General features: G+C 39.1%; 2 protein-coding genes across 2 annotated transcripts; one reads left to right on the top strand and one right to left on the bottom strand.

Annotated features, from left to right (window-relative positions):
* Positions 1-3,719: 3,719 nt before the first annotated feature.
* On the top strand, positions 3,720-8,264 carry LOC146522627 (uncharacterized). Its single transcript, XM_085153555.1, has 2 exons — positions 3,720-4,930; positions 6,590-8,264. The coding sequence occupies exons 1-2, from the start codon at positions 4,094-4,096 to the stop codon at positions 6,914-6,916; spliced, it is 1,164 nt and encodes a 387-aa protein (XP_085009681.1). The 5' UTR covers positions 3,720-4,093; the 3' UTR covers positions 6,917-8,264.
* A 559-nt stretch (positions 8,265-8,823) lies between these two features.
* On the bottom strand, positions 8,824-10,316 carry LOC146522626 (uncharacterized; the record flags this gene model as incomplete). Its single annotated transcript, XM_085147962.1, has 1 exon — positions 8,824-10,316. A coding segment is annotated over one exon (1,140 nt), but the record flags the coding sequence as incomplete, so codon positions are not given.
* Between the last annotated feature and the right edge of the window lie 2,189 nt (positions 10,317-12,505).

Raw genomic sequence — 12,505 nt, 5'->3', positions numbered from 1 at the left:
TAATTTAACTGGTTATATTAGCTCTCTGCACTTTCAGTGACTTTAGTGTCACTGTAAAATCATTTTGCACCGTGGAATAATTTAATTAATCCGTACACTATCTGTACAGACCTTGTACCTGATCATTATGCAAGTACTTTTTACAAACTTTTCACATATGCAACAGGTTATGTTCCGAGAAGTGCAGTAAAAGCGTCCCAACAATTCTTACATTAAACAACAGCAACAGTGAGAGAAAGCATTGTCACGAATGAAAACCAATGACGATTTTTTGAAAACCTTTGCAAACCTCCAAAGAAAAGTAGTTGGTAAAACTGCAGCTACAAACTACTGAACGTTTGCTCCCTTTGTGCTACGATGGCTCTCTAATTTTAGGGACAAACTGTTATCCAGTGCAAAACTGGACTGGTTCATACCTTCTATATAGATCCTTGCTACCAAAGTCATCAATGATGACATCAATGCCAAAATCAGAGACAATGACAATATTTGGAGGCAAAAGTGAACACAACAGATTTCCCTCAATGTTACTGTTTTGTTTTGTTTGTTTGGGTTTTGTTTTTTTGTGTTTTTTTTTTTTTTTTGGGGGGGGGGGGTTGTATTGCTTGTGTTAGCTAGGTTATGCTTAAAGGTAATTTAAGAGAAAGTGAATTGCATAGATACACACACCTACCAGATGTAAAGTAGAATAACACAATAGGAGAAAGAAAATTAAATAAATAAATGTTTAAAAAAAACATAGATCCTTAAGTGGTAATATAGAACAACACAACTAACCAACAGCTCAGCTGAACACAACATGATTAGTTGTTAATGACATTAGGGCTGCACGATATTAGGAAAACCTGCGATGTGCGATAACTGTGATCAATACTGCAATAACGATATGACTTGCGATAAAATAAATATAAAAAAAACCAAATACATAATTTTCGTTTTACTGCAAGTTTTATTTAAAGAAAGCTGCTGTATGAGTAGTGTAACAACAAAGTGCATTTTAACATTGAAACATTCCCCCCATAAAAAAAATTCTGAGGCTTGAATTCTGAAAGACATCCTTCCTGGTCTCTAGAATTAGTTTCAAATACATAACTTAAATTATACTGCAAATTATCTCAATTAGGGCTGCCACAAACGATTATTTTGATAGTCGACTAGTCACCAATTATTTTTGCGATTAGTCGACTAATCAGATCGTGCATCCATTGGACGTAAAACTTACAGCTTATTGCACCAGCATGCATCTGCTCTTATATAACTATCATTAGTTTACAGCTTGAAGTGTTTAAGGTATGTGTTAACTAAAAATAAAGACAAGATGATAGTTTATTAAATTTTAATGAAATCTGCAGGTTGTTTCAGTGAAGTTTAATAAACTCAGCCGTCTGCTCCTTGCTATCTAAAATATAACAGGACACAGGAGTAAATTCTCAAGCATCTCACACTTCTGATAATCAGTTGTCTGCTTGAAGTTTATTCAGCTGTGTAAAAACTATAACTTTATTTCTCAACCAAACCGATTTACTCAGGAACAAATAAAATACTAAAAAAAAAAAGCCAAACAATAACATTTTTAAGTTATCTAAGTGACTTATATCACATGTTTAACCTGAGTAGCGAAAGACGGCAGTGGGTTTGAAAACGATTTGCCGGGAGTCCGGTGTTCTCACGGGCTCTAGTGAGCCTTGCCCCCGGCTAACTATCGAGCTAGTGGGTAACAGACCTCCGAAAACGTCAGAGCGCTTTTGAAAATATGTGGTGTCTTAATAAACTGAGCAGATATTTGAGGTTTACACAGCTACATTCTCGCCTGAAAATATGTTAAACTTTATTTTGTGTTATCTGGTGAAGCCCTCTCTGCTAACTGTATTTATAGGCATCATGTCTTTGTCAAAAAATGTGTAATGGCCTCTGTTATTTCTTTGTAGCGCTTTGACGTTTTCTCATAAGGAGTTCCACTTGAAAAACTCTGATACAGAGACGGCTGTTGGACTGCTGCGCTCTTTGTCTTAACATTAGCAACCTTTGTTTGGCTAGCCCTGTCTTTCTGGAACTCTTCAAACAGTCCTCTGTGGTTGTATTGAGATGATGGTGGAGATTAGTCGTGTTTCCTCTGGTGGTTGCCAGGAGTGTTCGGCAAGTTTTGCAGAGTACCTGTGTTTGGAAAACGTCGTCTTTATCAAATCCAAAGTACCTCCAAATAAGCGAGGTACTATTTTTTTTTAGGCACGAGTTCATAGTCAGTAGCGTTCTCGTCATGCGTCTCGCTCTCAGCCTTTACAACTCGTTGCTGCAGCGTTGTTCCCCACCTGCGTAGGAGACGGGCCTCTAATCCATTTGATTGGTTAATGCCGTGAAGGGCTCTATTCGACTGGTCAAATGTATAAAGGGGTTTCTTTGATTGGTAAATTCTTTAAAGCACGTGTGTAAACATTTTAAGGTACCCAATTATCGCAGTTTACGCCGTCTTTTGCGATGGGCCCATCGCGCAGGCTGATATCGCGATGACAATAAATTTTCGATTTATTGTGCAGGCCTTAATGACATCTGCAGTTTTAGTCAAGGATTTAGTCAGCCTACCCTACATTGCAGCCGTCTTTACACTGCCTTTAAGTAAGCACCTGCAGCAGTGGATAAGTGATTTTTGCTCACTGCACATGCGTGGGAGCAGGTTAATGACAGGCGATCTTTTCCATAGTCTGAGCGTCCAACTGTCTTAATGTCTAATGCCAGGCCACTGATAACCAATACCATCACGTCTGGGATGAGTCTTAAGAGCGGGGTTAACGTGCATCACTAAAGGAGAGAAAACTTTAATACAAGCCAGGTCTGTGGAGTGGAGTGGAGTGAGGACTTATCATAAGTGAAGTGGTTGTTTTTCTCAATCAGTAGAATTCATGTTGTCAGTATTTGTTGTAAATGCTGCCTTTTATGAATACGTTTAGAATGTGTTGTGGGATTGTGTAGTGTGGATGTTCCCGTGGGTTTTCCCACCTAACTAGCTTGCAATGAAAATAAAGGAAATGGGTGGCTGTGGGGATACGTGGGATAACGACAGTCATGCCACTGAGTTAAGTTGGATTGCGCAAAATCCATGCAGCAGTGAGATATGAGGCGAGACCATAATCCACCAGTCCAGCCACAAGGAGGCAAAAAAGGCAAGGCAACGTATGCAGCTACCGAGGAGCACTGCAACCTCCTGCAGGCCCGCTTACAAACTACCACCACAAGTCGACAAACAGCGGCTGTAAGGAAAAGCTGATCGCTTGCGGGATTTTTTTTAATTTTTTTTTTTTTACAACAACTCGGGGTACATACCGTGCTTTATATGTGTGGAATCCGTTTGTCCTGATGTGCTCAAATGAATCCTCACGAAGAACCTCTTGCAATCTACAGCTTTGCTAACGGAAAGGAAACGCTAACCACGTGACCCAGCGCAACGATTTCCGTTTCAATGGCCAGCCTTCAAAATAAAAGCACGAAGGGAAACGACAACTCGTAATTCCACTAACGCATTCCGTGCATATTATTATTATTATTATTATTATTATTATTATTATTATTATTATTATAAAGAATTAGCACCTGTTTTTCTTTTTTTTAATTTGTTTACTTTTTAGAAAAATACAACTGTGAGTTCTACATTTTTTATTGAGTGTGTTATTGGAAGTTTCACTACATCTTTCTCTGTCATGGCGTATTACGGAGCCCCGCAGGGGACATGGGAGAAAAAAAAATTAAGACGGACTTTTGCGAGATCTCGCAAAACTTTTGCGAGATCTCGCAAAACTAACTCGGGATCTCGCAAAACTTTTGCGAGATCTCGCAAAACTTTTGCGAGATCTCGCAAAACAAACTCGGGATCTCGCAAAACTTTTGCGAGATCTCGCAAAACAAACTCGGGATCTCGCAAAACTTTTGCGAGATCTCGCAAAACTAACTCGGGATCTCGCAAAACTTTTGCGAGATCTCGCAAAACAAACTGGGAAAAAAAAAAAAAAAAAAAAAAAAAAAAAAAAAAACTCGGGATCTCGCAAAAGTCCATACCATACACCTCCAAATCAGCACTGAAACTTTAGAAACAACCACAGCGATGGAGGACACACACCCATTTGAGCGATTCATAGATTTTTACTTTGAGCTTGGACTAAACTATAAAGACATTAAAACTGTGCTTTGCAGTAGACACAGTTTTCATATAAGCGAAAGACATCTGAAGAGAGTTCTTAGCGCAAGGGGACACACTCGCCACAAAGCGTACTCTGACCTGGCCGTCTTGGTTGAATTTATAGACAACCAATTGCAGTACTCTGGGCAGCTTCACGGATACCGATGGATGTACGCTAAATGCAGGGAACATGGACTACGCGTGAGGAAAGAGGATGTGCGCTTGGTTTTGAAGGAGCTGGATCCCCGAGGCGTCGCACTGAGGCAAGCAAGACGTTTCAGGCGAAGGAACTATTTTTCAAAAGGGCCGAATTTCATCTGGCACATGGACTCCTACGACAAACTGAAGCCATATGGCATCTGTATCAATGGTAGTATTGACGGTTTCTCTAGAAAAATAATCTGGCTTAATGCGTACACAACAAATAGTAATCCGAAAGTGATCGGGGGGTATTACATAGAAGCGGTGCAGCGTTTAAAGGGCTGCCCTAGAGTTGTGAGGGGCGATCTTGGAACTGAAAATGGCCATGTTAGAGGCTTTCAGCGTTTCCTTGTGCCCGTGGCTCCTAACGACACCCTTGAGAGTTACTTGGAGGGAGCAAGTACCGCCAATCAAAGGATTGAATACTGGTGGCGTTTTCTTCGCAGCCAGTGTCTGGAGTTCTGGTTATCCTTATTTGCAGACATCAGAGACAACGGGTACTTTGATGGTGGGTTTCTGGACAAAAACCTCCTTCAGTTTTGTTGCATGGGACTCATCCAGGTGAGTTAATAAAATATGTTTTGTTGCGTGTATGGATGCATGCGTGTGTGAGTGAGAGATAAAAGAAACTGAGGAAGGGATAGAGAGGTAATACACGAAGTACTGTGAGAGATGAGACCTGTGCCAGGTTTAGGAAATGGAGAGACTTGCAGGAAGAAAGAGACAAGACAGGGAGAAGCGGTTGAGAGGAGCAGGGAGTAAATGAAATTGTGTAAATACTATAATTTAGGCTTAAGCAATCGGCCGCCTTAAGGAAGAGCTCAACAACCAAGACTACAGTAACATCCAGTGTTGGAGAGTAACGGAATACATGTACCGCCGTTACGTATTTAAAATACAAAATATGAGTAACTGTATTCCGTTACAGTTACCGTTTAAAAAGGTGGTATTTAGAATACAGTTACTTTGTTGAAATAAATGGATTACACGGCGGTACTTTCCTGTTTCATATTGTGGCGGGTCAGGACTGTTTGGGTTTTGTTTGACAGCTACGTTCTGTTGCTCCCGGCGGCAGCGTTATGGTTGCCATGGTTACAGGGTGACGCTCTCTCTCTCTCTGTGTTTCCTGGGTGAGAGAGGCCTTTTTGTTGTTGTTGTGCTAAGCTAATAGGCAGAATGCTACAGGTATAGCTCTAAAGAATGTAGCATCATAGGCAGTGTAGTCCGTGCTGCAGGGAAAATGGACTGCCATACCCCTGATGTGTCTGTGAGCGAGGAGGGAGAAAAAAAAGTACGAGCTGTCATCTAGCAAAAACGGGAGCTGGAAGCATGTAAATATAATAATAACCACTGCAGCCAAGAAGAGTGCCTGACGAGCCCAGTTGTAAGTAAGCTATTAAGACTAGACTGTACACCGTGTTCGTGTTTTCCTCCAAAAACAATAAGTTCCGTTGGAGCAGCCTTTCAACGCCTCTCTCTCGCAAGCAAAGTTGACCCAGACAACAAAGTAAAGCTATTTTTTGGCTACGACCCGACACAGAACCCACCGTATTAGCCAGAGGTCCCTTTATTATGGTTCGGAGCCACGGACCTTCAGTAACAGTAATAAATCACAGCAATAGTACATTCACGTAGTTGTAAACAGCATGATAATATATTAAGTAATCCAAAGTATTCAGAATATGTTACTCTCATTGAGTAACGTAGCGGAATACGTTACAGAATACATTTCGGGTCATGTAATCTGTAATGGAATACATTTTAAAAGTAACCTTCCCAACACTGGTAACATCTATGTTGAAGATGTTGACATGGCATATGAAAATTTCTTATCTATAATATTAACTATTTACAATTTGGAATTATTTAGATTGGAATATCCAAATAACTTACAAATACAAAATACAATGATCAGTGACATAAAACAAATTGATTATTATGAGGGGAGTAGATGAGACAAGCAGGTAGTAATAAGACTAACAGTACTAATGTAAGATATCACAGCATAACAGTAACTGTAGTTAGTGTGTGAAACACTTGTACAGATGACATTAGGTAAAGTACATGATTACAAAAATTCGCATGATTGTTTAAAAATAATAAATTGCATAAATATAAGAAACCTTCCTCTCAGTGAGTGAGTTGTCTCATCGTGATCTGCGTATATGTATATACGTACATGCGATCACATTTCTTAAATTTCTGTATTCTTTTTAACAGGATGAGCTGGATGACACTGCACAGGTTTGGAATACACACTCCATCAGGCCATCAACAAACATCAATATCCCCAGTGGTCGACCTAATGTAATGTATACATTACCTGAGCTCTACGGGACAAGAGACTTCCTTTGCCCCACTGAAGAAGAAGATGTTGAAATGTGTAAAACTGAGTGTGTTTTTCGACTGACCAAACCATGTGACCCCGATGTATATGAACTGTGCAATATCATCATGACTGAGTCCCATCTGACTCCACCAACAGACCCATATCAGGCTGTGAACTTGTACATGCATTTAAGAGAGAACATCATGGCATTAGTGTAAATTGCATACACTGCAGCAGAGAACATTTCTCAAAATTGACCTGTGCTATATGTGAGAAAGCTAACTTCTGGATATTAAACAGACTGTAAACTGTAAGCTTTCTAGTACACAGTCATTTATGAGAATATCTTATATAGAAATATTTATTGTTGTGTTCCAGGAGGGTCAGTGAACTAAAGTATAAAGGGGAGTCTCTGCCTGTTAATAATATTCTGAGTGTTCTTTAGCACAAAAACATTGTAATGTTCTGTCAAATGTTATCAAGTTCTATGTCTATGTGTATTACTTCGAATTACTTTAACTGTCTATTTGGCTTGATACATGGATCAAAACATAAGACACGTCTTAATTTAATGTGTTAGGAGTTTTAATATACAGTGTTTACTCAGATAATGGTGGTTTATGTTGAGTATTTTGTAATAACTTTTAAATGGTGAGTTGGTTTTTATTTACACCATCTCTATTTGTTAATGATGGGAATGTTTAGTTGTTTATGTTGGCTAGAATACAGTTTAAAATCGAAGAGATATTCTATTATGCCTTGTTGCTTTATATATATTATAACACCAACTGTCACACTGGCAAGCTACATGAAATGGTACTAAGGGGCATCATAATCTGAGGGGGGGCACCTTGGCATTTTTCTAAACTCAAGTTTCTCTGTCTAAAAATATAATTATTTCATGTCATTTTTGCTATTTTTTTTTAACTATTTATTCTGATTCCAGACGAGCTTTAGTTTTTTAATGTTGGTTAAACAAAACTGAAAAAATAAAGAACTAAATCGAGACCTTTTGAACTCTTAGAATTTCTAATAGATATAAACATTCTTTTTTGGTCACTGAATTTATCTGAAGCTTATTTTATCAGCTGAATAACAAATTCTTTGCACCCACCTGTTCTGTTGATGAACAGCAATTTCATTCGAATGCTATTTTTGCAAAACTCACCACTTCTGAAAGGATGATATGTGTTGTTGAACTACCGGATAAATAAACTGAAATCTAATCAATTTCTAATTGTTTTTTTTGGACTATGTAGTACAGACAACTAAAAAATTGCAAATGACAAAAGCATATCGACAACATCTGTGTATTGACTGCCTGTGTTCCCAGGCACTTTAATTTCAGAGAAGGGTAGACAGAAGTGCATAATCTGTCAAAAATATAGCAATATTTTATAATTAACCATATATACTATTTGATCTAATTAGAAATCCTGGCCTACAATCTTGTTTATCCAAGAAACTGTTAAATCTGATAATCATTGCTTGGTAATTTGTAATTATATAAGACAGTATAAAGAATTGTGAATCATCTGTATGTCACATTATGGCAAAGTCCTTTCAAAAAAGACAACTTGTGATGGCAATATGCTTTTTAACAAAACAACTAGTAAACATTTCAGAAGCTAATCAAGGGAAAATAGGACTTATTGTTACAAGATGATGTTTAGAGGCCACATCAGCTTTAAGAATTTGGAAACAGGATCTTATCATTAACTTTCAATAACTTTTTTCGCAACCATAGTGACATTCTTTACTAATATTAATGGACCTTTCACCCTAAAATCAAATTTACACATTTTTCTGTTCGCTAGCTGTTAATCCACATTGTTTTAGTGTGAGTTGCCCAATTTTAGAGATATTGACTGTACAAGCCTACCCTTCTCGTTTCACATGGTACTTAATGCTTAGTAGCAATGTCTTTATGTAGACCTTATGTAGCTTCATGTAGTTTTTCAACAAGGAAGAGATCTCTACAGCTAATATCTCCCAAAACTAGGCAACTCACGACAAAACATTCTAGATGGATAAACAGCAAGCCAATGTGTGTCACTGCGGGGTATGCAGGTGTGTTGAGAGAATGTACCCAAAAGCAGACAAGGAGAGAGAGAGGACACTGAACTTAAAACAAAAGCGAGCCTTTATTCTGGCTGATGGCAGGAGTAAAAGGAAACAATGACAATGTGTACAGCAGATTTTGATGTGATCTGTCCCTCTAACGCTAAACACAAACCTTGTTTTCAACAGAAGTTAAAGATGCGGTCATTTTCAAAGAATTTTAAACAATAAAGAGTCCTTGTGAAATCTGAGCTAACATACAACTAAACCATCAGAAAATTAAATTTGTGACTGCTTATTATACAGCTGAATATATCAAATGCTTCAATGAGAAATGAGACAAGACAGAATTTATGAACTCAAGGATAATCATACATATAACAATTACAGCTGTAACCATTAGTACACTCATCAAGTTCAAATGATGTCCATTTCAAAGTAATTGCTGGAAAGGACATTGTCGAACTCTGTGCGAAATTCAGGATAAGAACTGTAAGTGCATGGCACTTCAAGGGTAGCTCCACAGGTGTGAGCAACAGGCCTTCTGTTGAGCCCAGTTTCAGCATTAAAGCACACCAAAATTTTGTCAACACATATCACAGAAGATCCTGTGCAGAAGCGCAGGATTTTTTCAGCTTTGGTTTCATCAGCGTTTTTAACATAACGCTGAAGATGGTTAAAGGTTGTCTGTTCTCCGTGAGACAGCATCAATTTTGTTGTTTCAAATAGCTGCACTAGTCTTTTGCATGTGGCCTTCTTTGTCTCATACAGAGATAACACACTTTCCTTGTCTGCCAGTTTCAGCTGCAGATGTGCCATGGGTGTGGAGAAGCAATCCATTATATACTTTGGCTCTTGGAGAATGGCCTTATGAGCCATTGTTTCAATGGCAGGCTGCATGTTGTTCTTAGGTGGCAGGAAGTGGGAACCCATCCTTGTAAAAAGGTCAAGCAGGTCCTCTTCATCATTTTCATCCATTGTGCCTTGGAGAGCCTTCTCAACAGCTGATCTCTCAACAGGAGGGAGATAGTTGAGAAACGATGCAATCAGAATGTCTACATCAACTGAGTCCATTCCGTGGATGCAAGCTAAAATGAAAGCCTTTGACAGCCTCACTGGAAAGACACCATGGTCTAGTAAGCCTTTCACCCATATCTGCCCAACTGCTTGCCATTCAGCCTCACTAAAGTCTGGTCTCAGCCTTGGAACTCGTTCATTTTCACCTTCACACTGTTCCAAAAATTGCTCCCAAAATGCAGTGTAAACCTCCCTTGACACCCCAGCATCATCAACAGCATTTTCATTTACAAAGTTCATCTTTAAAGTCTCATTCAGAATGCTACTGTCCATAAATACAGCCAAAAGATCATCAACAACTTTTATCCTGCGAATTGATACATGTAGGGGGCTCTGTGGGTCTCCTGAATTTGATGGGGAAAGTTGGTTGCTTGAATCTAAAGGCAAACCTTGTGCGATGAAATTCAGTCCATGGTCCTGAGTAAAAGACAAAACATGCACATTCCATAAGAAATGCAAATGAATTGTACAGATTACACAATATCAATGTTCTGAAAAAGTTTGAAATTTATTTGTCTAATTTTAGTGGGCTGTACATTCCCAAACCATGGTTGCACTGACAATTTATGTATAACATTCACATTTTGGCCTGATGGATGTCCTCGTATGCCTCACAGAAAATTATACAAGTGTTCTTTACATGTATGAGAAGACTCCAAAACAATGTCTCACTGCTGTGTTATGTAAATAATTTAATTTCAAGACTAAATTTCCTGTTTAATCTTATCTTAATGTTAAACGTCTTGCTTGCCTCAGTGCGACGCCTCGGGGATCCAGCTCCTTCAAAACCAAGCGCACATCCTCTTTCCTCACGCGTAGTCCATGTTCCCTGCATTTAGCGTACATCCATCGGTATCCGTGAAGCTGCCCAGAGTACTGCAATTGGTTGTCTATAAATTCAACCAAGACGGCCAGGTCAGAGTACGCTTTGTGGCGAGTGTGTCCCCTTGCGCTAAGAACTCTCTTCAGATGTCTTTCGCTTATATGAAAACTGTGTCTACTGCAAAGCACAGTTTTAATGTCTTTATAGTTTAGTCCAAGCTCAAAGTAAAAATCTATGAATCGCTCAAATGGGTGTGTGTCCTCCATCGCTGTGGTTGTTTCTAAAGTTTCAGTGCTGATTTGGAGGTGTATGGTATGGACTTTTGCGAGATCCCGAGTTTTTTTTTTTTTTTTTTTTTTTTTTTTCCCAGTTTGTTTTGCGAGATCTCGCAAAAGTTTTGCGAGATCCCGAGTTTGTTTTGCGAGATCTCGCAAAAGTTTTGCGAGATCCCGAGTTTGTTTTGCGAGATCTCGCAAAAGTTTTGCGAGATCCCGAGTTTGTTTTGCGAGATCTCGCAAAAGTTTTGCGAGATCTCGCAAAAGTCCGTCTTAATTTTTTTTTCTCCCATGTCCCCTGCGGGGCTCCGTAGCTTATAGTGGCCGCAGGATAAGTGTACTATAATTATTTTTTCACACGGTGGCGCTATTTCCATAGGAAAACAACTCATATATAAATGTCCTTGATGATGATCTATCATATCTTTTTTTACCACTATAACACAGCCTAACACAGCCAATTTTTATATGTGAAATTACTTTTACATCGAATCACCAATACTGCACAGATTAATTTTACATTATAAGAATATAATGTATGTTGTGACTGTGAAACATGAGTAAGTTTGCGAAAAGGAAGCATGGGAAAGGGTGGAAATAAGGTATGATTCTCCCTGAAATAAGCTTTCTGCCAAATAATTATAATACTAATGCAGTCACAAGTAATAATATCACAAGTTCCCCTTTTATTCATAAAATTTTAATATATTGAATGATGACAGCTTAGTCCTGCATAAAGATGAAAGCCCCGATTTGCAGATGCTGCGCACAGGTTCGGGACCATAAGTCTTATTGTAAACATATCACGGCAGACCCGACGATGTTTCCATGAACATGCTTTTCAGCATCTTTTTATTGACCACTTTTCACACACGGTTGCTGTACGCATTCAGCCGGCTGTAGCTTTTCAGCTCACAGCCCGACAACACAACAGCAGAGAGAGCACAGACTTTAATGGAAGTCCCAGGCTTTTCTAACCCCAAGTCAGCCAAGTGGAAGCTAAATTGGCTAGTCTTTTAGCATCAATTCATATGTAAATTAGGTTGTTACTTGAGAAGTGGGGGTGTGTGAATGATTGCTGATTTCTAACTGCCAACTGCCTCTTTGTTTGTGTGTGGGGGGGGAGCTGCTAAAAGCTGTGAACTTCCTTTTGTGTTGAGGTGGATGCAATTATCATATTGCGGGGGTTTACTAGGGTTCTATCACTACTTCCATCACTGACTGCTGGTCAGCAAACCTGGGAAACCCACAGTATAACCCTAACCCTTCAGTATATTGCAAGTAAACCTGACAAGTTTGGGATCAAGTTTTGGGTGGCTTGTGACCTAAAATCCAAGTACATTTGCAATGTCTTCCCATATCTTGGCAAGGGAAGTACATTTGCAAGAGAGTTGGCTAACTCTCATATGGCTGGGAAGAAGGCAAGAAAGAAAAGAACAGTTGCTTTGGACACAACCCTCCACACCTAGCCCTGGAAAAAGAGCCATGTGTCAGGTCAAACACAAATGCAAGAACAATCATGCCACTGCGCGATGTGTTCACTGCTACAGATACACATGTGGTAAATGCAG

The sequence above is a fragment of the Neolamprologus multifasciatus genome, chromosome 3, assembly GCF_963576455.1.
Source record: "Neolamprologus multifasciatus chromosome 3, fNeoMul1.2, whole genome shotgun sequence".
Lineage (NCBI taxonomy): Eukaryota > Metazoa > Chordata > Actinopteri > Cichliformes > Cichlidae > Neolamprologus > Neolamprologus multifasciatus.
The sequence above is the reverse complement of the archived record's forward strand: the minus strand, read 5'-3'. Positions and strand labels throughout refer to the sequence as shown.

What these genes read in the sequence shown, in the direction of transcription:
- LOC146522627 (XM_085153555.1), top strand. Translation starts at nt 4,094, where the DNA reads ATGGAGGACACACACCCATTTGAGCGATTCATAGATTTTTACTTTGAG. An exon ending in GTTGCATGGGACTCATCCAG is followed by an intron (nt 4,931 to 6,589) that starts GTGAGTTAATAA and finishes TCTTTTTAACAG; the next exon opens with GATGAGCTGGATGACACTGC.